The 26,617-nt window shown below is 56.2% G+C and overlaps 2 protein-coding genes across 2 annotated transcripts in view; both read left to right on the forward strand.

The window, feature by feature from the left end:
- The window catches only part of LOC122172572 (zinc finger protein 436-like), a 140,244-nt gene that overhangs the window by 43,602 nt on the left and 70,025 nt on the right, over nucleotides 1-26,617 (forward strand). The gene's annotated exons all lie outside the window — the stretch shown is intronic.
- Nucleotides 4,689-6,660, forward strand: LOC112059088 (maestro heat-like repeat family member 5). The gene is made up of 4 exons (XM_065564687.1): nucleotides 4,689-4,790; nucleotides 5,081-5,186; nucleotides 5,702-5,797; nucleotides 6,541-6,660. The coding sequence occupies exons 1-4, from the start codon at nucleotides 4,768-4,770 to the stop codon at nucleotides 6,658-6,660; spliced, it is 345 nt and encodes a 114-aa protein (XP_065420759.1). The 5' UTR covers nucleotides 4,689-4,767.

Raw genomic sequence — 26,617 nt, forward strand, 5'->3', positions numbered from 1 at the left:
TGTAAATTTAAAAACAGTTTGTTTCTTTAACAAACCTATCGGGGATCAGATTTGAAACTATGACAAGCTATGTTAAGGTCTGGAGTTGCTCTAGCCTACTAAACTCATTTAAATAAATAATATATGAAGGAGTCCATGTTTGCTGCCAAGTTTCAGAGGAAGTCAAATCACTGAACTGTTGGAAGTCATTGGCTAAGCACCTGGGGGTCCAGAAGTTGTTGAAATAGCCAGATTTTGGCAGCAATAGCTTCTTCTGCAGGTGCAGAAAGAATATTTTCTTCATTTCAGTTGATGCAGCTACTTCATTCCAATTTAAAAACCTGATTGGGAGTTGAAAAAGGATGAAGGCTTCTATTCTTCTTGTAATATATGAATAAACACTAGAGAGAAGGAGATGTAAGCTACTATTTCGAAAATCTGGATGGACGATTATGACCAGGAACAATCAGTTAAATGCATTAACTAGAGATACGTCTTCACTCCATTTGTTTGAAATGAAAAAAGAAATGTTTCAGTCAACCTTTTTGTTTTTATGTATCCTGCAAAACCAGCAAGTCAACATGTTTTAATGGTTACCTATTCATAGAATCATAGAAGACTAGGGCTGGAACAGAGCTCAGGACGTCATCTAGTCCACCCCCCTGCTCAAAGCAGGACCAACCGCAAGTTAATCATCCCAGCCAGGGGTTTGTCAAGCTGAACTTTAAAAACTTGTACGGATGGAGATTCCAGCACCTCCCTAGGTTATGCCCCAAACAACAACAATCACTCGTTGTCCTTTAGCGCACAAGGGCTCTAACACGCCTGACGTGCTCAAATCTCTCTCCTGCTAGGACTTAGAGAATTTTCTCCATCCCCATGATACAGAGGGAAAGAGAAAAGAAGTGACTTCTCTTTGGTCACACAGCAAGGTCAGGTTAGAGCTAGAAAGAGAAGCATAAGAAAAAAGTTGTATCCAGATGTTTTGCATTTCACACTAACTGATTTCTTGAACAAAGGAAATTTGATGTGCGGTTGGTGAACTGAAATGATACATTCTGGTCTCCACGTGTTTCTAGATGTTGTGTATTTGGTTGCCCTGGTAATAGCATCTTGTGTTGCTATGGCAACTGAGTCAGTTTATTAAGGGATAGCCCAGCCAGTTTTGCCTGGTTTGGTCAGTTCAGTGTGTGTAAATAAATGGTTGCTTTTTAAGGCTTACAGTTCTCTGGTCTCCAGTAATTTCTTCCTAAACCTGCTGCCCCCACGGATACAACACTAGATTGTTGAACTAGTAGATCCATCCCCTCACACCTCGTTTTTATGCAGAGATTGATGGAGGAAAACAAGTTTGCCTGTTTTGTGAACTCCCAATGGCTTTCTTGAATTTCAACCAACTAGTCGATTGAACTGAACAATTTGAATAAACTGCTATGAAGAACTGAAGGAAATATTTTCTACCCCTTTCAAGGAAGCTATTGCTGTCCAAAGCTGGGTTAGCTTTTCAGCTAACTTTGCTTCCAGGGCCTTAGCTATCACGTCAGTGGTGTGACGGCCTTAAAAACTTGGCAGGGAACATGTTCCACTTAATGTTATTTTTTCCTCTTCTATTTAAATTATTTAAGAGACTGTCATAAATTTCGACCTTAATTTAAAGTAGATGATTTTTTTCTTGTCAAGTTGGGCCTTACAAATCTCTAAGGATGAAGATTCCACCACCTCCATAGGTCACCCTCAGAGCCAGGGAGACTGGGAATAGAGCAAAACCGCCAATGAAAGCCAGGAGTCCAGACTCCCAACCCCCTGCCTCAGTCACACTCAGAGCCAGGGAGACTGGGAATAGAGTCCCGCTGGCACTTCCCAGCTCTGGAAGGGAGTGTTCCTCTAGTGGCTAGTGCGAGAGCCTGGACAAAGGCTCCGTCCCCGACTCTATCCCTGACTCCCTCGGCGACCCTGAGGCAGTGGCTTCTCCTGCCAAGACCTCTGTTTCCATCAGTGGGGCTGGGGACACTGCCCTAGAGCCCTTGGGCCATCACGCTACAGGAATGTGCGTGAGGTACTAGGAGACCTGGAGATGGGAGGTGTCTGCTGGCTGTAGGTCAGTGTTGTGAACCCCCAGTTGCTAGGCTGAATTTATCCATCGCCTGGCAATAAACCATCATCTTGTTTTCACAGCCACTTTCGATCTCCTGGCTTCTACCCCCTACCTGCTGGCAGGGCATTGGGCAGCACCCTTTCCGCCCACCTGGGTGCAGGAGATCGAGGAAGAGAGCATCTGCCATCCAACTCTTTCCCATCGAGAGCAAGTGAGTGGAGTTCTCCAGAGCCATCCCCAGTGTGGTGGGAATGGGCCAGCAATAGGGCTCCCAGCCCTTCCCTTGCAGGAGATTGTTCCCCACATTGAGAGTCTTTGGGAAGGGCAGAACCTGCCAGGTGCTGAACACCCACAACCGCAATCAGTGAAATCAGTGGGAACTGAGGGCGACACCTGTCTCCTAGGATTGGCACCTTGTGAACGAACTTTCATTGGGGACTCTCCGGGTTCTGCTCTTTCTCTGGCCTGGGTGGGAGTGGGTCCTACTGGGGTGGAGGGAGCTGCTTGTCCAAACTAACGGAGAGCCCCATTGCTCTGAAAGGACGAGACTCTCCCAGTATCACAGGGCCCCATTGGTGAGGGGGAACATTGGGAGCTGCCCGTGCTGTGAGTTGCTGCCACTGTGTGTGGACGGCAGCCCCATGCCCTGAGGTGGGGTGTGCAGTGTGGGGGAGTTGCCTCAGCGGAGGGGAGGTGGGCAGGGGAGCAGGCAGGCCCGTTAAGGAGAGGCTGCCTCGAGCCCAGACTCACGGCTGCTCCCCACTCGCTTCCAGAATGGAGCGGCTGAAGCAGATGCTGAGGCGGAAGGCTGGGGAGGTGGCTCCGGAGCCAGCAGGGAGCAGCGTCCGGCTTGCCCGGGAGGAGAGCGGCCCCTCTGTCCCTGCGGGCGGGGAAGAGGCTTGTGGCCTGGCAAACCGGAGGAGCTCCCTGAACTGCTGGAGGAAGAGGAAAACACCAGCTCCCTTAGTAGACCCTGAGGCACCTTCTGGTCCCAAACGGAGGTGGCCCAGGGTGATGCTATGTCCAAGGGACCCAGGAGAGGGCAGGAGCCGGGCAAGGTGGCTCTGCGGCTTCCTTTACAGGAAGCAGAGGAGCCGGGAGCCCAGCTCCAGTGCCCGGCAGGAGCCATCCACCAGCCTGGCCATGGAGGAGCCCCCAGCCGGCCCAGAGCAGGAGCTGGGCGACTCTGGCACGGGGGCCAGGAGCTCTACCTACTCCCGAGGGGCCAGCAGCCCCTCCGTGGGGTCTGACAGCCCTGAGGGCGAAGGGTCCCTCTTTGCAGGTGAGGGGAGACCCAGGGGACAGGGGGAAGGACGGGGCGGTGGGGGACTAGTAACACCCTGTGCCCATTGGCTCACCAAGGCACCAGGACTGAGCCACGGGAGCCCCACTGACACCAGTGGGAGTGGCACAGCCACCCACCCTGCGGCAGGGGATGCTGGGCACAGTCGGGGGAGCTCCAGCCTCCCCTGGTGATGATGGGGGGAGAGGGGGCTGACGGCCAGGGGGCCCTGAGGCGGATGGGGCTGAGGGCGTCTCTGGGAGGGGCAGGGTGGGGCCCTCTATGCCATGGGGTTCCTTGTTGAGGATGGGGGACATTGAGCCGTTTCTCTGCACTGCATTCCCACAGCAGCAACATAAATGATCCTTTCTCCTCCTCTCCCTGGTGCAGAGACCCCCAGTGCCCAGCTGCAGGAGGAGGAGGAAGAGGACTTGTCCCCTGAACAAGACACCAGGAGGATCATCCAGGAGCACTTCCAGGGCAGAGCTGAGGTACAAAAATCCCCCAGCTGCGCTGCCCCCGCGTCTGTCCTGCCCCTTGTTCCATCCCCACCCACGCAGGGAGGGTCTTGTCCCAGAGAATCCCTCACCCCCAGTGGGAGGCACTTCTCCCCTGTTACCTGGCACCCCAAAGTGGGGGCATTTGTCGCATGCAGGCCAAGGTGTCCACTCCCCGCAGACACTGTCCCAGTTACAACCCCAGTCTGCGCAGGGCGACACTGGGTTCGGGAAGCGGGGCGGCTTTCCCTGTCCAACCCCATTGGGTTCCTGAGGCCTGGAGCTGCTCTAGGTGGTTTGGGGAGGTCCCTACCTAACCATCTCTCTCTCTCCCCCACCCCACTCCTAGTTGCTGGAGGACAGGGCCAAACAGCTCCGCTTCCTCCATGCTGTCCCATGTCTGTGCTTCTTGGCACAGCAGCAGGGGCGGGACACCCTGGAGCCGCACATCTCAAAAGCGGCCCTCGTGGAGAGCATTGCGGTGAGTGGGACCCCGTGCCTGGCCCCTGGGGCGAGGGACCCAGATATGGGAGGAAGAGTTAGTGGGGCTGGAGTGGGGAGCAGACGACAGTGGTTCCTGGGGCTGAGGGCTGGGGAGCAGGGAAGGGGGAAATTCTGACACCAATCGGGAGCTGGCAGTGGGGGAATTGTAAGGCCGGAGGAGAGGGGAGGAAGGAATTGGGTGGGAGAGGGGGAAGGAAGTTTGATGGATGGACGGAATGGGGGACCCAGCTGGTTGGCGGTGGGGGTGACACTGGCTGTTTCTGCAGAGCACTTTGGTCTCCTCCCTGGGAAGCGCCTGTGGGTCTGCGGGGCCTGAGTCTCACATGCGATTTTATCTTCTTGGGGTCTCTCAGGAGCTGACTGAAAATCTGCCCCTGGTGCCAGAGCCAACCTCCGTCATCTCCAGCTCCATGGCCGCGGTTTGCAGCCTCAGGTACCAGGACCCTCCCATCCAGCTGCCCTAACCCTGGTGCTGATCGGGTCCAGAGCCGGGAGTCCCAGATCCTCTCTGGCCTAAATTACCCCCAGCTGTGGCTGTTCGCGTCCCCCAGCAGAGGAGGTGGGAACTTCCCCTCTTTCCTGGCTGGGGGGTGATTTCACTCCAGTAACGTTAGAGTGGCCGTAGGGAGGGGATCACTGTGGGGGAGGGGGGGTCATGTCCCTGTCAGTGCTAGCGCCACTCCGGTGCTGCCAAGTATAACACGGGCTCCTCTCTCCTGCCAGCAAACTGAAGCCGCCGCTTGCCCTGGAGCTGGAGTCACGCCTCCTGCGGGCTCTTCTTTATAGCGTATTTGCCATGGGCACTGGGCAGGATGCCACCCACTTCCAGGTAGGTCATGATCCTACTTCTCCGTCCCAGGAGCAGGAGCCGCCTCTGGTCCCTGCTCCCTCGGTTTGATGGAGCTGCTGAGAATAGGGGTGGGGTGAGCAGAGCTGGGAACAGGCCCAGGCAGGGCGGAGGGGGGACAACACAAACTCTCAGGGAGGGGCCCTTCCCTCCAGGGGGGATTGTGTTACCCCTCTGTGGCTGAACCCAGCCTTCCCTCTCCTCATTCTCTGCTCTGCTGCCTGGACTCTCCCGGGGATCCTACCTCCCACCCATTGCGGTTTGGCTGTTCCATAGTCTGCTGGGTACCAGGCCCTGCACAGAGAACTGCTAAGAGCAAGGATTGAAGAGGCAGCAGGCATCCGGCCATGAACTCTTGCTAAGTGTCCCCGGAGTGATGGGAATGGCAGAGGCCAGGATGTGCCTTTTGGGTCTGGCCAGCCCTCCCCCGAGACCCCCCCTGGTCTAATGGTGTAGCCCCATGTCCTATGACTGACGGGTGCTCCGTCTTCTTGCAGGCTCTGTACAACACCTATTTACAGGGCCTGGACACCATGCTCAGGTGCCTGCTCACCGAGACCCCCACCACAGACAAGCTGCAGCACCTCTTGGAGGTGAGTAGAATGGGAGGGTCTGGGGCGGAATTTCCCCTGAACCCCATGGGAGGGCTGCAAAGGAGAGACTAGAAGAGTCACGTTTCCATTGTGTCCTCCCAGCTTGGACCCAAGCGGCCACACGTTCCCAGAGCTGTCAGTGCAGTGCCATGTTGGGACCCTTACGCCTCACGGGGCGGGGGCGCGGGGGAGCAGGGGAAGGAGCTGGGAGTGTCAGCCAGAGCTCTGCATGGCAGCATTACGCACTAACAGTGAGCACCAGGCCTGGCTGGGGACTGAGAGACTGAAACCCCTGTGAGATGCAGGACATGGGCCTCTGAGAAAAGTCTCTGGCTCCTTTCTAGGGAGACCCTGAGATTCAGGAGGAGCCTCAGGGAATCAACTCTTCTGTCCTAGGGACACTGCAGTCCCCGGAGGCATTGTCCTCACGGCCGCTCCATCCATCCTACCAAGGCCTTTGCAGCCGGGGTCTGGGGTCCAGGGCATGTGCCTTGATCCTGACGTGCTGTTCATGGATCAGGAGTTCAGAGCAAATAGACCAGCCCCAAGACCGAACATTGTTCCAGCCTAAAAAGACAATGAGCTTGTGCCCAGCAAGACGTGGGCAGTGTCATGAACCCCCACATGAGGAGTCAGCTATTCCCCGCTGAGCACAAGGTCTCAGCCCCATGGGAGGGAGAGAGGCTCGTTTGTAGAGCATGTATGCCTGTCCGCTGACCCTCCCCTGCCTCCTTCTCCCGCAGCACGTCCATTTCTGGCTGCAGTCCGAAAACACCCAGGAGAGAGTTAGAGCCATACGGTGCAGCGCTGCCCTGCTCCAATTCGCCACCTCCCTGCCTGGATTTGACGTAAGTGACCTTTGACCCCAGCATCCTGCGGAGTCAGGACTTGAGTCAAGTTCCTCATCCCCTGGCTAATTGGTCCGCCCTGGGTCCGTGAGGGACTGCGTTCCACAGGCCACGGGCTGGCAGGGTCGTGCCTGGCCTCAGGGCCCTTGTTATTCTGGAGCAGCCTGGCAGCGAGTGCTCATAGAGGGCCCTTGCCCTGGTCCCTTTGCTTCAAGCTCCTTTGGGGTCAGAGAGAAAGAGGGCTCTAGTTCCTCTCCCTCAGCGCCTCCTACAGATGGATGGGAGCAGAGCTCTGGCCCAGAAGAGCTGGGGAGCTGAAGGGAGAATGTTGATGGAGTCCCCTCTTCTCCTTCCACCAGACCTCCTCCCATTTCCCTAAGGCGGGCAACTTTGTGTTGCAGCTGGGTCTGTACATCTCGGACCCAGCCAACGACATCAGCCAGCAAGCCAGGAGCGGGATATGTTGGCTGCAGAGGCTCCTGCTGCAGAGGAGGGGTAAGAAACCCAGCTGGGCAATGGGACCCCATAGAAGTGAGTCCCTTGGCGACTAGCTCCAGCTGGCCATTGGGACGCCAATAGAACTAAGGCCTCTTCTGTTAGACCAACTGCAGCAGGGCAGAGGGACCTCAATGGAAACAAGGCCCCTGTTTTGGGCCCCCCGCTTGCTGGCCAAGGGACCCTACAGAAAGAAGCCCCCTCCTCTGAGACCGACCCCAGCTTAGATGATGTCTCACACTCATCTCCCTAATTCAGGGAGAGAGGAAGGGGACGAACATGCCAGGGAAATTGGCTGCTTTACCTCAGAGCCTGGCTCCATCCCCCAGCCCAGGGAAATCAGCCCACCCAGGGGGCAGCCAGCCGGTGAGGGGACAGGAACGGAGCTATTGAGACACGTGGAGGGAAAGAGCCCACCATGAGGGCAGGGGCAGAGACCACAGGAGAAGGACACAAAGCTTGTAGGATGTCACCAGTTGGGTAGCTAGGGCCAGATCCTGACTTCAGTGGGTGGGGTGGGGGGTTTCTCAGTATTAGACACGACTGTTAACAGGCACCCACTCCCAGAGCACCATGGCCATAAGGGACCATAATCGCTGTGATGAATGAGAGAAATCCCCCTTCAGATACTTAACCGCCTGGTCAATTGGGTGCCACGACGACCCTGGCCAGTGTTCACCCAGCAAAGGGAACAGAAGGAAACAGGCACTAAAACCGGATGCCAAACCTCCCCAATGGGTGTGTCTTTCTTCCCCAGGGTTGAACATCCAAGAGGCGAGCGATCTGTGGCCCCAGGATGGGCTCCAGGACACTGAGCGCCTGTCCTACAGTAATATGGCCAGGGTGGGGGAGGTAAGGACTCTCCGCCGGTGCATTGCAGTAGCTCAGGTGTGGCGCTGTCTCCCCCTGCAGTGAATGTGTTATGGAGAGGGAGGGATAGCTCGGTGGTTTGAGCACTGGACTGCTAAACCCAGTGTTATGAGTTCAATCCTTGAGGGGGCCATTTAGGGATCTGGGGCAAAAATCTGTTCGATGATTTAGTTGGTGTTGGCCCTGCTTTGAGCAGGGGGTTGGACTAGATGACCTCCTGAGGTCCTTTCCAACCCTGATATTCTATCATACTTATTTCCAGCTGACAGTGTTCGGCTGCAAGAGGCCGAGGACTCTGGGTTGGAGCCTTGCTAAGGGTCCAGGCTTGTGGGTGTTCCATGGATCTATGTCTATGTGGCATACAAGGGATCCCCTGGGAGGTTGAGTTAATGGAGGATTGTATCTCCAGGGATCCGGCTCCGCTCACTCTCCCTGGCTGACAGCCTGGTGTCTGAGAGGGGAGCCCCTGGGTCAGAGAGTTGGGAAGCTCACACCAGCTATCGCCGGACCAGATCCTCGTTGGAGTCCCTGCACCCTGTGGAAGCACAGGCTGGGTGTGGGGTTTGCCCAGCATCATGGCGAGTCAGGGAGCAGAACCTGCCCCTGCGCTAGGCGTTGGGGTGAGGGACACCGAGCCCCTTTCTTGGGCTGAGTCACTGCACCATGACGCTCGTGGGAATGTCAGTGTGGTGTTTCCTCTAGTGGGTGAGCTGCAGGAGATATCGCTGTTGGGAGCAGTAGGGATCCTTTGTTGTCTGTGTGAGCTGGTTCCAGAGTGCGCAGACACATTCCCAGCATGTCATGGCACCTGCGGTGAATCCTGCTCCAGAAAGAGCTATTCCTCAGTGCCTGCAACCTCTTACTGATGGGGGTTCCTTAGTCCATGGGACCCCAAAGTTTGGCTGCCCCAGGACTCTTATTCACCTTGTGAGGTACTAAAGGGATTTGGAGCCTGGTTCTGGGCAACTGACAAGGGCTGTTGTGGTGCTGTTGGTTTTAGGTCTTTGGACAGATCTTTTCAGAAGGCCAGAGAAGATCTTTCCTCCAGGCGGCGCTTCTGGCCATACATGAGCCCCAGATCCATGTCAGCCAGGCTGGGCTGGTGCTTCCGTACTCCATCCTGGGGGAAGCTGGCCAGCTGATAGGGATGAGGTAACCAAAGAAGGATCAATTGGGGAGGGAGCCCCAGGGCCTTTCACCGCCAGGCCATTGAAAGTCATTCCTATCCCATCCCCATGCGCTGACCTGGGAGCAAGGAGAGGATGAACCCAGGCAGGTGCCATTGGTTGGTGCCAGCTTGTCCCCTGAGCAGCTCAAAGCAGGGCAGACCCAGCTCTCCAGCAAGGCTATTTCCTAATATTCATCACATCAACACGACACGCTGCCATTGCTCATACTAGGGGCTGCCAATTCCCCATGCGAGCTCTGTGAGCCTTTCCCACCCCTCAGGGCCTCAAGCCGGTTCCTAGGGCTCTGGGATCGTGTTATCCCAGCCACCACCTGCTCTTGGGGGGCTGCTCAAGTGGCCCATTCCCCAGAGCCACTGTCCATGGCGTCATCTTAACAACAGGGGCGTCCGTTGGGGAAAGGTGTCCACGTCCTCTCACCCCCCAGCACTACTGCCCAGATCCTCCCAGCCCCTCAGGTGGAAGAGTCGAGGGTGGCTGAGGGGATTCTGGGGAGCAGAGCTGAACCCCCAGCTGGGTTTGGAGGTAGAACAGCTCTCACGGGGGGACTGAGAGGAATGGGGGCAGGAGTTCATTCCACAATGGTGGGAGTGGGGTTGGAAGTCACTAGAGAGGAGACAAGATTTCGTCTCGGGGGTTGGGTGCGGGAATCCTTCCCTCTGACGAGGGGAGGGGTGGGGTGGAAATTCTGCCGGTTCCCGTTGCCGTTAATGCCCTTCGTTGCCATGGGTGTCTAGTCTCTGAGTGATTCTTGTTCCCTTTCAGCAGGAGGATGTTACAGCAACTATCATGGCGCACCTGTTCTACATCCGGTGCTTGCGCCAGGTGCCCAAAGCACTGCAAGGACTGTGCGCAGTGGGACACCTTTGAAGTCCCCTCTCCCCCCTCGCATGACCAGAAGCTCCCACGCTCTCCCGCAGGTACTGCTCTGTCTCACTGGGCCTGGGGGAGAAGGGCTGGGGAGAGTGGACATAAACCCCACAGCATTGAGAGAAACCCAGGCCGAGCACCTCGCTTTCACCGCCATGCCCCTCCCCGAGCCCTGGAGCTGGGGCCAGGCCAGTTACGGTCCCTGCCCCCATACCCAGAGGCCAGTTTCGGAAGCATCAGGCTGTCAGGGCCGTGGGGCTGGCCCAGAAATGAGAGCATCCGCAGAGCCAGGGGATATCCTCAGGAACCATTGCAGTCTGGGAGGGGTGGCCCGACGTGGAGCTCCTCCCCTGCTATCATTGCTCAGAGCTTCCCATGGCCCGTGTCACCCCATCGCGGTGAATGTCTGACCATCCCCCACCTGGGGCCCGAGCCACCCAGCCGGTATCTGAACCCTTCCCAGCCAGGAATGAAACTCTCCCCTAGTACCTTGGGGCAAGGAAAGCTCCTCCCCATCTGGCAGGTGGGGTCTGAGACACAGAGGAAGGGCTGTGCTCCTGGTCACACACTCCTGGGGGTAGATCTGGGAACTGGACTGGGTCCCAGGCTGGTCCCTTTCCCCCAGGGACACCTTCGCTTTCTGCCCTTTATTCTCCCCTCCTGCTAGGGGGGTCTCTGAACGTGAAAGGAACCAGGAGGGTGATGGGGTCCTGGCACAATGCCGGGGTGGGAGCTCCCAATGGCTTGGACCCCAGGGTCAGAGACATCTTTGTCATCTTGCTCTCTTTCTTTTATTCCTAGGAAGGGAGTCTCCCAATAAGGGGTCTCTAGAGCTCCAGCTGGGCAGTGCCTAGGAGAACCTGTAAATCATCCTGGTTCCTGCCTGCATGCACCACCCTGCCCTGCCCTGCCCTCCGGTTCCTCACTATTGGCTTGACCCTTGGCTCCGGTCTCTGGTTATGACGTCGGCATGACCCTTCTTGGCTCCAGATGTTGGCTACCCACCCTGGTTCCGTATTCTCCTTGCCCTTCTCTAGTCCTGCTCCAGGCCCCCCACCGACCCGCTCCAGAATTGCCTTCTCCTCCTGATCTTCCCCAAGCACTCGGACTTTGACTACCCGGCTTTGACCCTCGGCCTGTATCTGGACTCTGGCTTGACATTGACTTGGCTGATCTTTGGTCTCTGACTACCCGGCTACGACCTTTGGCAGGGACTTAGGCACTGTCTCTGCTTCTGCTTCGTCGATGGACTCTGATCTCAGTTTTGACCCTGATATGTTCCTGGACCTTGATTCTAGCACCACTCTTAGCCTAGGCACAATCCTGCACCTCCCTGCGACCTACGCTCCAACCACTGGGCCTAATTATCAGACGCAGCACGTGACATTAGGTGGTGCAACTTTTTGCAGAAAAGCAGGCTCTCCACAAGTAAGTGGCCCATAGGCAACAGGGACACACCGCACCAGGTGTGAACAATGACCTCACTACATGAGCCTGGCCCGATGCTGCCCCTACTGGAATTGTGCAATGGAAATGACTGAAAATGTTGGAGTTCCTTTAACCAGCTTCCGCCCCTGGACCTACTCCACCATTCTTGACTCAGACACCCGGCATTCCTGATAAATGCCCGGATGACACGGGTACCTTTGAAAGAAATGGGGACTTGTTACCTCTGCACCGGGACTATGGCTGCCCTATTGACCTACAGCCTTGGTTGAAAGTCGCCTTCCCCAGTATTTACACATTGTTGGAACCAGAATTAGTGGCTCTCCCTGCGTACAGTCCTGAAAACCGGTCCTAAGAGTTTATGAGCAAACATGCGTTTCCCACGGGTGCCCAGGCCCTTTCTGGGAAGAAGAAACGTGGGACTCTACTACGCCTCTCTTTAGACAATCAGCCCCTGAGAAAAGTGATCGTTTGGAACCATTACCCCCTGCTGTAAATCCCACGACTGTTGGCTCACAGGAAATCTGCAAAGTTGGTCATCAAACTTCATCTGCGAGGATTTCCAATCTAACACTCATTTGGGCAGGGGACAAATGGAAACCAGATTTCAAAGCACACTATGGACATTTTAACTGTCTGATTGGCCATTGGAGCGAACTAACGGTCCCCTGGCCTTGCAACACGTCATCAGTGATGTATTTGGGGACATTGTGGATCCACACAGTGCCATCTATTCAGGTGACAGACTTCTCTTTCTGGAGAACCCAGAGCAGCACGCGCACCACACCCGAACCTGGAGAGGTTTCGGCAGCATGGTCTCAACACGGAATTGGAAAAGCGTACCCCCAGTCAACTCTCCTCAGAGGTTTTGGGGTACATCCTCTCCCCAGAAGGTGTTACGATTGATCCAAATAAAGTGGAAGCCATTCCTAGATGGGATGAAGTTTGAAGTCCTCAAGAAGAGCAGCGCTGCCTAGACTTCACCCGCTTTACTGCTGCTTCCGCCCAGGGTTCTCAGAGCCAGTAACCCCCACCAGAGCTCTCCTCCACATAACGGCCACATCCGTTTTGTCACCCAAGTTCCAACAAGCCCGCAAACAGCTCAGAATTGCCTTCTCCACTGCACCTATTCGGAGGCTCAGCATTCATCATGGAAGTAGACGCATCTACTATGACCACCAGGGCCTGCTTCATTTGGTGGTGCCAGATGTGCGCTGAAATTCAGACTTAGCTTGACTGATGTGACTTCTGTGCTTTCACCAAGGCACCATGCACCAAACCTCTTGGCATCTCAGGCCTCTGGAGACCCTGCCCTGGCCACGGGCAACCATTGCCAGGAATTTCACTGATTCAAATGGCCACAGGATGGAACTGACTCTCATAGATCACCTGACCACGATGGCGCGCTTCATTCCCTTGTGAATTTGTAGCGTCGATTGAGAGGACAGATCAGTTCCGAGTTTGCAAAGGCCAATGACACCTTTCTTTTGCTCAATGTAGCTTTCCCACTGATTTCATGCCATGCTACGAACGGCCTCTCCGAACTTCCCAGCTATCGACCTGGGTCACCGTCAAGAAGAACGAAGGGAGCCCCTCGAGGACACTAGGAAGGAGTTCAGATAGTGTCCGGACTGCTGATGACAAGAGGGAAGCCATTTGCTGACGGGAGGTACAAAGTCCCTGGCAGTCACTGAATCCCTAAGTCCCATCTGTTGCAGCAGTTCCTGACCCATCCCCCTTGGCTGACCTTCTGATCCCATCCTCCTCCCCTGGGTCTAAGGAGCAAATTCTGGGTCTCTTCCCTCACTCTGCGCAATCCAGGCCCATAGTGTCCGAGCCCCTCACAGACAATGGGACTCTCCTCCCTTCTCCTCCTTGTGGGGGGACTAGTACCCCCGTTTTACAGACAGAGAATGAAGGTGATGAAGTGACCTCTCCAAGGTCACACCTAGCAATGTGGGGGAGAGCTGGGAACTGGAGTGGGTTCTACAGGAGTGCCCCCTCCACAAGGGCAGCTTCACTTTCTGCCCTTCGTCCTCTCCTCCCCTCTTGGCCTGACTTTGAAGGGGGCTCTGACAGGGAAATGAGCAGGGGTTTCCTCCCCCCTCTGTCTTCCAGGTTCTGGGATCTGTCCATGTCACCTACAGCAATGCAGCCTGCAGCTGTCCCGGCTTGGGGAGCCATAACCTCATCCTGTGAAATCGAGAAGTACTGGCTCTCACTGATGTGTAGATGGAAAACCACACACCCCACCCGGAGGTAGAAGCCACCCATTGCCAGGTTGTCCCGAGGAGCCATGATTCCTCCAGGAGCTGGGGAAGGGCACAGTGATCAGTTTGTCAGAGGTAGGGGAAGATCGTGTAAGGAGAAGGGCTAGGAGAGGAGGAGCATGAGCTAGGCTCTGTATTTGGGCTCGGCCAGGATCAAGAGAAGGGACAGGGGCTGTTTGAGGGCGATGGTGAGGTACAAGGGGTGTCGGAGGTGAGGGCAAGGCCTGAAAAGTTCAGCTACATTAGATCAATTGTGCCAGAGAATCACCGGTTGAGGTGACTGAAAGCTCTGAACTAGGGCTGGCCAAAATCCTCCTCCTCAGATGGGACCATCCCAAAAGTCTGCAGAAGCTCAGCCTCTGAGGTGAACGTTGTGGCCCAAACGTCTCTCTGCTCTGTACCTCACAGGATTCCCACCCGCTGTTCCAATCCAGTAGGAAAACTATGCCACCGAAGTCTCACAGCACCGGTGCAGTGAAGTGCCACTTAAACCCGCTGTGATGCGCAGACCCTGTCCTGGCTGTCCGCACAGGGCTGAACTTCACCCGTTCAGAGGGTAAGGAAATAATTGGCTGAAGGGCTTTTTCTGGTCGGATGTGGTTCTAGTGGGAAAGAACCAGGGGCATTGTTAACCTGTATTGCGCCCAGGACTGGTGCTTCAATGATGCCGAGAAGTGCTGATGCATTGGATTTTTTGGATTTTTTCCCCGCTTTTAATCTACTCTCTTCCTCTCTTTTAACTGGTATTCTAAGGGTACCCTGTGCTTCATGTGGGCATTCTTGGGGGGGCAGATTGCATCAGACCTGCACCGGAATAAAGAATAGTGAATGAAATATGCAGATACTAAAGTTCTGCAGTCAAATTCTCAGAAACTTTCCTCTTCAATGTAGAATCAGGCTTTTGTTATGAATTGATTTTTTTCAGGTGCTAAGCAGATGCTACCCTGTCATAAGAGGAAACAGAAGCAAAAACGGAAAGAATGTTACTTAAACCGATGATCAGATGCAGAGAGTGGAAACACGGCAAAGCGAGCAAATGAATACTGTGAGTAAATAACCTGAAAGCAAATGGGGAAGAAAACCTCCTCTGGATAACTGTGGCTCTTGGGACAAAAATCAGGTTCCTGGTACGTAGCCTGGCTGAGATCATCCCTTTTCCCTGGATCCCAGACCTGGGATTCAGATGTCATTCTCTGTGTGGTGTCCTGATTTTATTCCTAGGAAAAGGATCCCCAAAAGAGGTCTAAGGATCCTGGACTCTAGTGCCTGCAAGAAGCTTCAGCCACCTTCCCAGGTAGAAGTCACTGTCTTTCCTACAATGCCACTAGTGCCCTTTCTGCTCTCCAGGTCTGCTCCCTGCAGCAGGACAGAGACACCCCTTAACTCCCCGAGTCCTGGTTTCCTGCCATTCAAGGGGCTGGAGGCTTCCATTGCCCCCATCCCCGCCATCAGAGACTTTTCCTATGGGAATCTCCCTAGAGCAGGGAAGAAATCTGTTCTTCCCTTAGAACCAGTCTGCTCAGTAAATCCACCCACACTGACCTCATCTTGGCTGCTTTGTTTATCCGAGATTAGTGGTATGTTTGGAAAACCCTTAGCGTCGGAGGAGTGAGGTGGAACAGGGGATAGAGGAGCTCCAGCAGATTCCCCTGAAGAACACCACCCTGTCTTTCTCTGGTCAGGCTCAGACTCGCCGTCCATTAGGAGGTGAAGACTAGATAGGAGCTGCTGGATCGACCTTGCTATGCCATGTCCTTGTGTAGATGAAGAACCTACGTCTCAGGGATGGCCAGCAGCAGATGTAAGAATGTGTCCAAGAATAGTCTGAACAACCTACACTGATAGGTAAGTAAAGTCATGGCCACATGTAGACACCACAGGAATTGATGGCGATTGAACCAGGATCCTTCAGCACAAGCTCCGCTCACTCATTGTCAACCAATCCAGTTCCACCCACTAGACCATGGGCACGGGGGCCAGGAGCTCCACCTACTCCCGAGGGTCCAGCAGCCCCTCCGTGGGGTCTGACAGCCCTGATGGCGAAGGGTCCCTCTTTGCAGGTGAGGGGAGACCCAGGGGACAAGGGGAAGGACGGGGCAGTGGGGGACTAGTAACACCCCTTGCCCATTGGCTCACCAAGGCGCCAGGACTGAGCCACGGGAGCCCCACTGACTCCAGTGGGAGTGGCACAGCCACCCACCCTGCGGCAGGGGATGCTGGGCACAGTCGGGGGAGCTCCAGCCTCCCCTGGTGATGTTGGGGGGGGGCTGACGGCCAGGGGGCCCTGAGGCTGATGGGGCTGAGGGCGTCTCTGGGAGGGGCAGGGTGGGGCCCAATGCCATGGGGTTCCCTGTTGAGGATGGGGGACATTGAGCCATTTCTCTGCACTGCATTCCCACAGCAGCAGCATAAATGACCCTTTCTCCTTCTCTCCCTGGTGCAGAGACCCCCAGTGCCCAGCTGGAGGAGGAGGAGGAAGAGGACTTGTCCCCTGAACAAGACATCATGAGGGTCATCCAGGGGCACCTCCAGGGCAGAGCTGAGGTACAAAAATCCCCCAGCTGCGCTGCCCCCGCGTCTGTCCTGCCCCTTGTTCCATCCCCACCCACGCAGGGGGGTCTTGTCCCAGAGAATCCCTCACCCCCAATGGGGGGCACTTCTCCCCTGTTACCTGGCACCCCAAAGTGGGGGCATTTGTCTCACGCAGGCCAAGGTGTCCACTCTCCGCAGACACTGTCCCGCTTACAACCCCAGTCTGCGCAGGGCGACACTGGGTTCAGGAAGCGGGGCGGCTTTCCCTGTCCAACCCCATGGGGTTCCTGAGGCCTGGAGCTGCTCTAGGTGGTATGGGGAGGTCCCTACCTAACCGTCTCTCTCTCCCCACCACCCCACTCCTAGTTGCTGGAGGACAGGGCCAAACAGCTCCGCTTCCTCCATGCTGTCCCTCGTCTGTGCTTCTTGGCACAGCAGCAGGGGCGGGACACCCTGGAACCGCACATCTCAAAAGCGGCCCTCGTGGAGAGCATTGCGGTGAGTGGGACCCCGTGCCTGGCCCTGCGGCGAGGGACCCAGATATGGGAGGAAGAGTTAGTGGGGCTGGAGTGGGGAGCAGACGACAGTGGTTCCTGGGGCTGAGGGCTGGGGAGCAGGGAAGGGGGAAATTCTGACACCGATCGGGAGCTGGCAGTGGGGGAATTGTAAGGCCGGAGGGGAGGGGAGGAAGGAATTGGGTGGGAGAGGGGGAAGGAAGTTTGATGGATGGATGGAATGGGGGACCCAGCTGGTTGGGGGTGGGGGTGACACTGGCTGTTTCTGCAGAGCACTTTGGTCTCCTCCCTGGGAAGCGCCTGTGGGTCTGCGGGGCCTGAGTCTCACGTGCGATTTTATCTTCTTGGGGTCTCTCAGGAGCTGATTGAAAATCTGCCCATGGTGCCAGAGCCAACCTCCGTCATCTCCAGCTCCATGGCCGCGGTTTGCAGCCTCAGGTACCAGGACCCTCCCATCCATCTGCCCTAACCCTGGTGCTGATCGGGTCCAGAGCCAGGAGTCCCAGATCCTCTCTGGCCTAGACTACCCCCAGCTGTGGCTGTTCGCGTCCCCCAGCAGAGGAGGTGGGAACTTCCCCTCTTTCCTGGCTGGGGGGTGATTTCACTCCCATAAAGTTAGAGTGGCCGTAGGGAGGGGATCACTGTGGGGGAGGGGGGGTCATGTCCCTGTCAGTGCTAGCGCCACTCCGGTGCTGCCAAGTATAACACGGGCTCCTCTCTCCTGCCAGCAAACTGAAGCCGCCGCTTGCCCCGGAGCTGGAGTCACGCCTCCTGCAGGCTCTTCTTTACAGCGTATTTGCCATGGGCACTGGGCAGGATGCCACCCACTTCCAGGTAGGTCATGATCCTACTTCTCCGTCCCAGGAGCAGGAGCCACCTCTGGTCCCTGCTCCCTCGGTTTGATGGAGCTGCTGAGAATAGGGGAGGGGTGAGCAGAGCTGGGAACAGGCCCAGGCAGGGCGGAGGGGGGACAACACAAACTCTCAGGGAGGGGCCCTTCCCTCCAGGGGGGATTGTGTTACCTCTCTGTGGCTGAACCCAGCCTTCCCTCTCCTCATTCTCTGCTCTGCTGTCTGGACTCTCCCGGGGATCCTACCTCCCACCCATTGCGGTTTGGCTGTTCCATAGTCTGCTGGGTACCAGGCTCTGCACAGAGAACTGCTAAGAGCAAGGATTGAAGAGGCAGCAGGCATCCGGCCATGAACTCTTGCTAAGTGTCCCTGGAGTGATGGGAATGGCAGAGGCCAGGATGTGCCTTTTGGGTCTGGCCAGCCCTCCCCCGAGACCCCCCCTGGTCCCGTGACTGGTGTAGCCCCATGTCCCATGACTGAGGGGTGCTCCGTCTTCTTGCAGGCTCTGTACAACACCTATCTACAGGGCCTGGACACCATGCTCAGGTGCCTGCTCACCGAGACCCCCACCACAGACAAGCTGCATCACCTCTTGGAGGTGAGTAGAATGGGAGGGTCTGGGGCGGAATTTCCCCTGAACCCTGTGGGAGGGCTGCAAAGGAGAGACTAGAAGAGTCACGTTTCCATTGTGTCCTCCCAGCTTGGACCCAAGCTGCCACACGTTTCCAGAGCTGTCAGTGCAGTGCCATGTTGGGACCCTTACGCCTCACGGGGCGGGGGCGCGGGGGAGCAGCGGAAGGAGCTGGGAGTGTCAGCCAGAGCTCTGCATGACAGCATTACGCACTAACAGTGAGCACCAGGCCTGGCTGGGGACTGAGAGACTGAAACCCCTGTGAGATGCAGGACATGGGCCTCTGAGAAAAGTCTCTGGCTCCTTTCTAGGGAGACCCTGAGATACAGGAGGAGCCTCAGGGAATCAACTCTTCTGTCCTAGGGACACTGCAGTCCCCGGAGGCATTGTCCTCACGGCCGCTCCATCCATCCTACCAAGGCCTTTGCAGCCGGGGTCTGGGGTCCAGGGCATGTGCCTTGATCCTGACGTGCTGTTCATGGATCAGGAGTTCAGAGCAAATAGACCAGCCCCAAGACCGAACATTGTCCCAGCCTGGAGAGACAATGAGCTTGTGCCCAGCAAGACGTGGGCAGAGTCATGAACCCCCACATGAGGAGTCAGCTATTCCCCCCTGAGCACAGGGTCTCAGCCCCATGGGAGGGGGAGAGGCTCGTTTGTAGAGCATGTACGCCTGTCCGCTAACCCTCCCCTGCCTCCTTCTCCCGCAGCACGTCCATTACTGGCTCCAGTCTGAAAACACCCAGGAGAGAGTTAGAGCCATACGGTGCAGCGGTGCCCTGCTCCAATTCGCCACCTCCCTGCCTGGATTTGACGTAAGTGACCTTTGACCCCAGCATCCTGCGGAGTCAGGACTTGAGTCAAGTTCCTCATCCCCTGGCTAATTGGTCCGCCCTGGGTCCGTGAGGGACTGCGTTCCACAGGCCACGGGCTGGCAGGGTCGTGCCTGGCTTCAGGGCCCTTGTTATTTTGGAGCAGCCTGGCAGCGAGTGCTCATAGAGGCCCTTGCCCTGGTCCCTTTGCTTCAAGCTCCTTTGGGGTCAGAGAGAAAGAGGGCTCTAGTTCCTCTCCCTCAGCGCCTCCTACAGATGGATGGGAGCAGAGCTCTGGCCCAGAGGAGCTGGGGAGCTGAAGGGAGAATGTTGATGGAGTCCCCTTTTCTCCTCCCACCAGACCTCCTCCGATTTCCCTAAGGCGGGCAACTTTGTGTTGCAGTTGGGTCTGTACATCTCGGACCCAGCCAACGACATCAGCCAGCAAGCCAGGAGCGGGATATGTTGGATGCAGAGGCTCCTGCTGCAGAAGAGGGGTAAGAAACCCAGCTGGGCAATGGGACCCCATAGAAGTGAGTCCCTTGGCGACTAGCTCCAGCTGTCCATTGGGACGCCAATAGAACTAAGGCCTCTTCTGTTAGACCAACTGCAGCAGGGCAGAGGGACCTCAATGGAAACAAGGCCCCTGTTTTGGGTCCCCCGCTTGCTGGCCAAGGGACCCTACAGAAAGAAGCCCCCTCCTCTGAGACCAACCCCAGCTTAGATGATGTCTCACACTTATCTCCCTAATTCAGGGAGAGAGGAAGGGGACGAACATGCCAGGGAAATTGGCTGCTTTACCTCAGAGCCTGGCTCCGTCCCCCAGCCCAGGGAAATCAGCTCACCCAGGGGACAGCCAGCCGGTGAGGGGACAGGAACGGAGCTATTGAGACACGTGGAGGGAAAGAGCCCACCATGAGGGCAGGGGCAGGGACCACAGGAGAAGGACACAAAGCTTGTAGGATGTCACCAGTTGGGTAGCTAGGGCCAGATCCTGACTTCAGTGGGTGGGGTGGGGGGTTCTCAGTATTAGACACCACTGTTAACAGGCACCCACTCCCAGAGCACCATGGCCATAAGGGTCCATAATTGCTGTGATGAATGAGAGAAATCCCCCTTCAGATACTTAACCGCCTGGTCAATTGGGTGCCACGACGACCCTGGCCAGTGTTCACCCAGCAACGGGAACAGAAGGAAACAGGCACTAAAACCGGATGCCAAACCTCCCCAATGGGTGTGTCTTTCTTCCCCAGGGTTGAACATCCAAGAGGCGAGCGATCTGTGGCCCCAGGACGGGCTCCAGGACACCGAGCGCCTGGCCTACAGCAATATGGCCAGGGTGGGGGAGGTAAGGACTCTCCGCCGGTGCATTGCAGCAGCTCAGGTGTGGCGCTGTCTCCCCCTGCAGTGAATGTGTTATGGAGAGGGAGGGATAGCTCGGTGGTTTGAGCACTGGCCTGCTAAACCCAGGGTTATGAGTTCAATCCTTGAGGGGGCCATTTAGGGATCTGGGGCAAAAATCTGTTGGATGAGTTAGTTGGTGTTGGCCCTGCTTTGAGCAGGGGGTTGGACTAGATGACCTCCTGAGGTCCTTTCCAACCCTGATATTCTATGATACTTATTTCCAGTTGACAGTGTTCGGCTGCAAGAGGCCGAGGACTCTGGGTTGGAGCCTTGCTAAGGGTCCAGGCTTGTGGGTGTTCCATGGATCTATGTCTACGTGGCATACAAGGGATCCCCTGGGAGGTTGAGTTAATGGAGGATTGTATCTCCAGGGATCCGGCTCCGCTCACTCTCCCTGGCTGACAGCCTGGTGTCGGGGAGGGGAGCCCCTGGGTCAGAGAGTTGGGAAGCTCACACCAGCTATCGCCGGACCAGATCCTCGTTGGAGTCCCTGCACCCTGTGGAAGCACAGGCTGGGTGTGGGGTTTGCCCAGCATCATGGCGAGTCAGGGAACAGAACCTGCCCCTGCGCTAGGCGTTGGGGTGAGGGACACCGAGCCCCTTTCTTGGTCTGAGTCACTGCACCATGACGCTCGTGGGAATGTCAGTGGGGTGTTTCCTCTAGTGGGTGAGCTGCAGGAGATATCGCTGCTGGGAGCAGTAGGGATCCTTTGTTGTCTGTGTGAGCTGGTTCCAGAGTGCACAGACACATTCCCAGCATATCATGGCACCTGCGGTGAATCCTGCTCCAGAAAGAGCTATTCCTCAGTGCCTGCAATCTCTTACTGATGGGGGTTCCTTGGTCCATGGGACCCCAAAGTTTGGCTGCCCCAGGACTCTTATTCACATTGTGAGATACTAGAGGGATTTGGAGCCTGGTTCTGGGCAACTGACAAGGGCTGTGGTGCTGTTGGTTTTAGGTCTTTGGACAGATCTTTTCAGAAGGCCAGAGAAGATCTTTCCTCCAGGCGGTGCTTCTGGCCATACATGAGCCCCAGATCCGTGTCAGCCAGGCTGGGCTGGTGCTACCGTACTCCATCCTGGGGGAAGCTGGCCAGCTGATAGGGATGAGGTAACCAAAGAAGGATCAATTGGGGAGGGAGCCCCAGGGCCTTTCACCGCCAGGCCATTGAAAGTCATTCCCATCCCATCCCCATGCGCTGACCTGTGAGCAAGGAGAGGATGAACCCAGGCAGGTGCCATTGGTTGGTGCCAGCTTGTCCCCTGAGCAGCTCAAAGCAGGGCAGACCCAGCTCTCCAGCAAGGCTATTTCCTAACATTCATCACATCAACACGACACGCTGCCATTGCTCATACTAGGGGCTGCCAATTCCCCATGCGACCTCTGTGAGCCTTTCCCACCCCTCAGGGCCTCAAGCCGGTTCCTAGGGCTCTGGGATCGTGTTCTCCCAGCCACCCCCTGCTCTGGGAGAGCTGGAGGAGTCAGTCAGCAGAGGCTGCTCAAGTGCCCCATTCCCCAGAGCCACTGTCCATGGCGCCATCTTAACAACAGGGGCGTCCGTTGGGGAAAGGTGTCCACGTCCTCTCACCCCCCAGCACTACTGCCCAGAGCTTCCCAGCCCCTCAGGTGGAGGAGGCGAGGGTGGCTGAGGGGATTCTGGGGAACAGAGCTGAACCCCCAGCTGGGTTTGGAGGTAGAACAGCTCTCACGGGGGGACTGAGAGGAATGGGGGCAGGAGTTCATTCTACAATGGTGGGAGTGGGGTTGGAAGTCACTAGAGAGGAGACAAGATTTCGTCTCGGGGGTTGGGTGGGGGAATCCGTCCCTCCGACGAGGGGAGGGGTGGGGTGGAAATTCTGCCGGTTCCCGTTGCCGTTAATGCCCTTCATTGCCATGGGTGTCTAGTCTCTGAGTGATTCTTGTTCCCTTTCAGCAGGAGGATGTTACAGCAACTATCATGGCGCACCTGTTCTACATCCGGTGCTTGCGCCAGGTGCCCAAAGCACTGCAGGGGCTGTGCACAGTAGGACACCTTTGAAGTCCCCTCTCCCCACTCACATGACCAGAAGGTCCCACGCCCTGCCGCAGGTACTGCTCTGTCTCACTTGGCCTGGGGGAGAAGGGCTGGGGAGAGTGGACATAAACCCCACAGCACTGAGAGAAACCCAGGCCGAGCACCTCGCTTTCACCGCCATGCCCCTCCCTGAGCCCTGGAGCTGGGGCCAGGCCAGTTACGGTCCCTGCCCCCATACCCAGAGGCCAGTTTCGGAAGCATCAGGCTGTCAGGGCCGTGGGGCTGGCCCAGAAATGAGAGCATCCGCAGAGCCAGGGGTTATCCTCAGGAACCATTGCAGTCTGGGAGCCGGGGCCCGACGTGGAGCTCCTCCCCTGCCATCACTGCTCAGACCTTCCCATGGCCTGTGTCACCCCATCGCGGTGAATGTCTGACCATCCCCAAGCCCAAGCCACCCAGCCGGTATCTGAACCCTTCCCAGCCAGGAATGAAACTCCCCCCTAGCACCTTCGGGCAAGGAAAGCTCCTCCCCATGTGGCAGATGGGGTCTGAGACACAGAGGAAGGGCTGTGCTCCTGGTCACACACTCCTGGGGGTAGATCTGGGAACTGGACTTGGTCCCAGGCTGGTCCCTTTCCCCCAGGGGCACCTTCGCTTTCTGCTCTTTATTCTCCACTCCTGCTAGGGGGGTCTCTGAGCGTGAAAGGAACCAGGAGGGTGATGGGGTCCTGGCACAATGCCGGGGTGGGAGCTCCCCTTGGCTTGGACCCCAGGGTCAGAGACATCTTTGTCATCTTGCTCTCTTTCTTTTATTCCTAGGAAGGGAGTCTCCCAATGAGGGGTCTCTAGAGCTCCAGCTGGGCAGTGCCTAGGAGAACCTGTAAATCATCCTGGTTCCTGCCTGCATGCACCACCCTGCCCTGCCCTGCCCTCCGGTTCCTCACTATTGGCTTGACCCTTGGCTCCGGTCTCTGGTTATGACTTCGGCGTGACCCTTCTTGGCTCCAGATGTTGGCTACCCACCCTGGTTCCATATTCTCCTTGCCCTTCTCTAGTCCTGCTCCAGGCCCCCCACCGACCCGCTCCAGAATTGCCTTCTCCTCCTGATCTTCCCCAAGCACTCGGATTTTGACTACCTGGCTTTGACCCTCGGCCTGTATCTGGACTCTGGCTTGACATTGACTTGGCATGGACTTAGGCACTGTCTCTGCTTCTGCTTCGTTGATGGACTCTGATCTTGGTTTTGACCCTGGTGTGTTCCTGGACCTTGATTCTAGCACCACTCTTAGCCTAGGCACAATCCTGCACCTCCCTGCGACCTACGCTCCAACCACTGGGCCTAATTATCAGACGCAGCACGTGAAATTAGGTGGTGCAACTTTTTGCAGAAAAGCAGGCTCTCCACAAGTAAGTGGCCCATAGGCAACAGGGACACACCGCACCAGGTGTGAACAATAACCTCACTACATGAGCCTGGCCCGATGCTGCCCCTACTGGAATTGTGCAATGGAAATGACTGAAAAGGTTGGAGTTCCTTTAACCAGCTTCCGCCCCTGGACCTACTCCACCATTCTTGACTCAGACACCCGGCATTCCTGATAAATGCCCGGACGACACGGGTACCTTTGAAAGAAATGGGGACTCATTACCTCTGCACCGGGACTATGGCTGCCCTATTGACCTACAGCCTTGGTTGAAAGTTGCCTTCCCCAGTATTTACACATTGTTGGAACCAGAATTAGTGGCTCTCCCTGCGTACAGTCCTGAAAACCGGTCCTAAGAGTTTATGAGCAAACATGCGTTTCCCACGGGTGCCCAGGCCCTTTCTGGGAAGAAGAAATGTGGGACTCTCCTACGCCTCTCTTTAGACAATCAGCCCCTGAGAAAAGTGATCGTTTGGAACCATTACCCCCTGCTGTGAATCCCACGACTGTTGGCTCACAGGAAATCTGCAAAGTTGTTCATCAAACTTCATCTGCGAGGATTTCCAATCTAACACTCATTTGGGCAGGGGACAAATGGAAACCAGATTTCAAAGCTCACTATGGACATTTTAACTGTCTGATTGGCCATTGGAGCGAACTAACGGTCCCCTGGCCTTGCAACACGTCATCAGTGATGTATCTGGGGACATTGTGGATCCACACAGTGCCATCTATTCAGGTGACAGACTTCTCTTTCTGGAGAACCCAGAGCAGCACGCGCACCACACCCGAACCTGGAGAGGTTTCGGCAGCATGGTCTCAACACGGAATTAGAAAAGCGTACCTCCAGCCAACTCCCCACAGAGGTTTTGGGGTACATCCTCTCCCCAGAAGGTGTTACGATTGATCCAAATAAAGTGGAAGCCATTCCTAGATGGGATGAAGTTTGAAGTCCTCAAGAAGAGCAGCGCTGCCTAGACTTCACCCGCTTTACTGCTGCTTCCGCCCAGGGTTCTCAGAGCCAGTAACCCCCACGAGAGCTCTCCTCCACATAACGGCCACAATCGTTTGGTCACCCAAGTTCCAACAAGCCCGCAAACAGCTCAGAATTGCCTTCCCCACCGCACCTCTTCGGAGGCTCAGCATTCATCATGGAAGTAGACGCATCTACTATGACCACCAGGGCCTGTTTCATTTGGTGGTGCCAGATGTGGGCTGAAATTCAGACTTAGCTTGACTGACGTGACTTCTGTGCTTTCACCAAGGCACCACGCACCAAACCTCTTGGCATCTCAGGCCTCTGGAGACCCTGCCCTGGCCATGGGCAACCATTGCCAGGAATTTCACTGATTCAAATGGCCACAGGATGGAACTGACTCTCATAGATCACCTGACCACGATGGTGCGCTTCATCCCCTTGTGAACGTGTAGCGTCGATTGAGAGGACAGATCAGTTCCGAGTTTGCAAAGGTCAATGACACCTTTCTTTTGCTCAATGTAGCTTTCCCACTGATTTCATGCCATGCTACGAACGGCCTCTCCGAACTTCCCAGCTATCGACCTGGGTCACCGTCAAGAAGAACGAAGGGAGCCCCTCGAGGACACTAGGAAGGAGTTCAGATAGTGTCCGGACTGCTGATGACAAGAGGGAAGCCATTTGCTGACGGGAGGTACAAAGTCCCTGGCAGTCACTGAATCCCTAAGTCCCATCTGTTGCAGCAGTTCCTGACCCATCCCCCTTGGCTGACCTTCTGATCCCATCCTCCTCCCCTGGGTCTAAGGAGCAAACTCTGGGTCTCTTCCCTCACTCTGCACAATCCAGGCCCATAGTGTCCGAGCCCCTCACAGACAATGGGACTCTCCTCCCTTCTCCTCCTTGTGGGGGGACTAGTACCCCCGTTTTACAGACAGAGAATGAAGGTGATGAAGTGACCTCTCCAAGGTCACACCTAGCAATGTGGGGGAGAGCTGGGAACTGGAGTGGGTTCTACAGGAGTGTCCTCTCGACAAGGGCAGCTTCACTTTCTGCCCTTCGTCCTCTCCTCCCCTCTTGGCCCGACTTTGAAGGGGGCTCTGAAAGGGAAATGAGCAGGGGTTTCCTCCCCCCTCTGCCTTCCAGGTTCTGGGATCTGTCCATGTCGCCTACAGCAATGCAGCCTGCAGCTGGCCCGGCTTGGGGAGCCATAACCTCATCCTGTGAAATCGAGAAGTACCGGCTCTCACTGATGTGTAGATGGAAAACCACACACCCCACCCGGAGGTAGAAGCCACCCATTGCCAGGTTGTCCCGAGGAGTCATGATTCCTCCAGGAGCTGGGGAAGGGCACAGTGATCAGTTTGTCAGAGGTAGGGGAAGATCGTGTAAGGAGAAGGGCTAGGAGAGGAGGAGCATGAGCTAGGCTCTGTATTTGGGCTTGGCCGGGATCAAGAGAAGGGACAGGGGCTGTTCGAGGGCGATGGTGAGGTACAAGGGGTGTCGGAGGTGGGGGCAAGGCCTGAAAAGTTCAGCTACATTAGATCAATTGTGCCAGAGAATCACCGGTTGAGGTGACTGAAAGCTCTGAACTAGGGCTGGCCAAAATCCTCCTCCTCAGCTGGGACCATCCCAAAAGTCTGCAGAAGCTCAGCCTCTGAGGTGAACGTTGTGGCC

This window comes from Chrysemys picta, chromosome 12, assembly GCF_011386835.1.
Source record: "Chrysemys picta bellii isolate R12L10 chromosome 12, ASM1138683v2, whole genome shotgun sequence".
In the NCBI taxonomy this organism is placed as follows: Eukaryota; Metazoa; Chordata; order Testudines; family Emydidae; genus Chrysemys; species Chrysemys picta.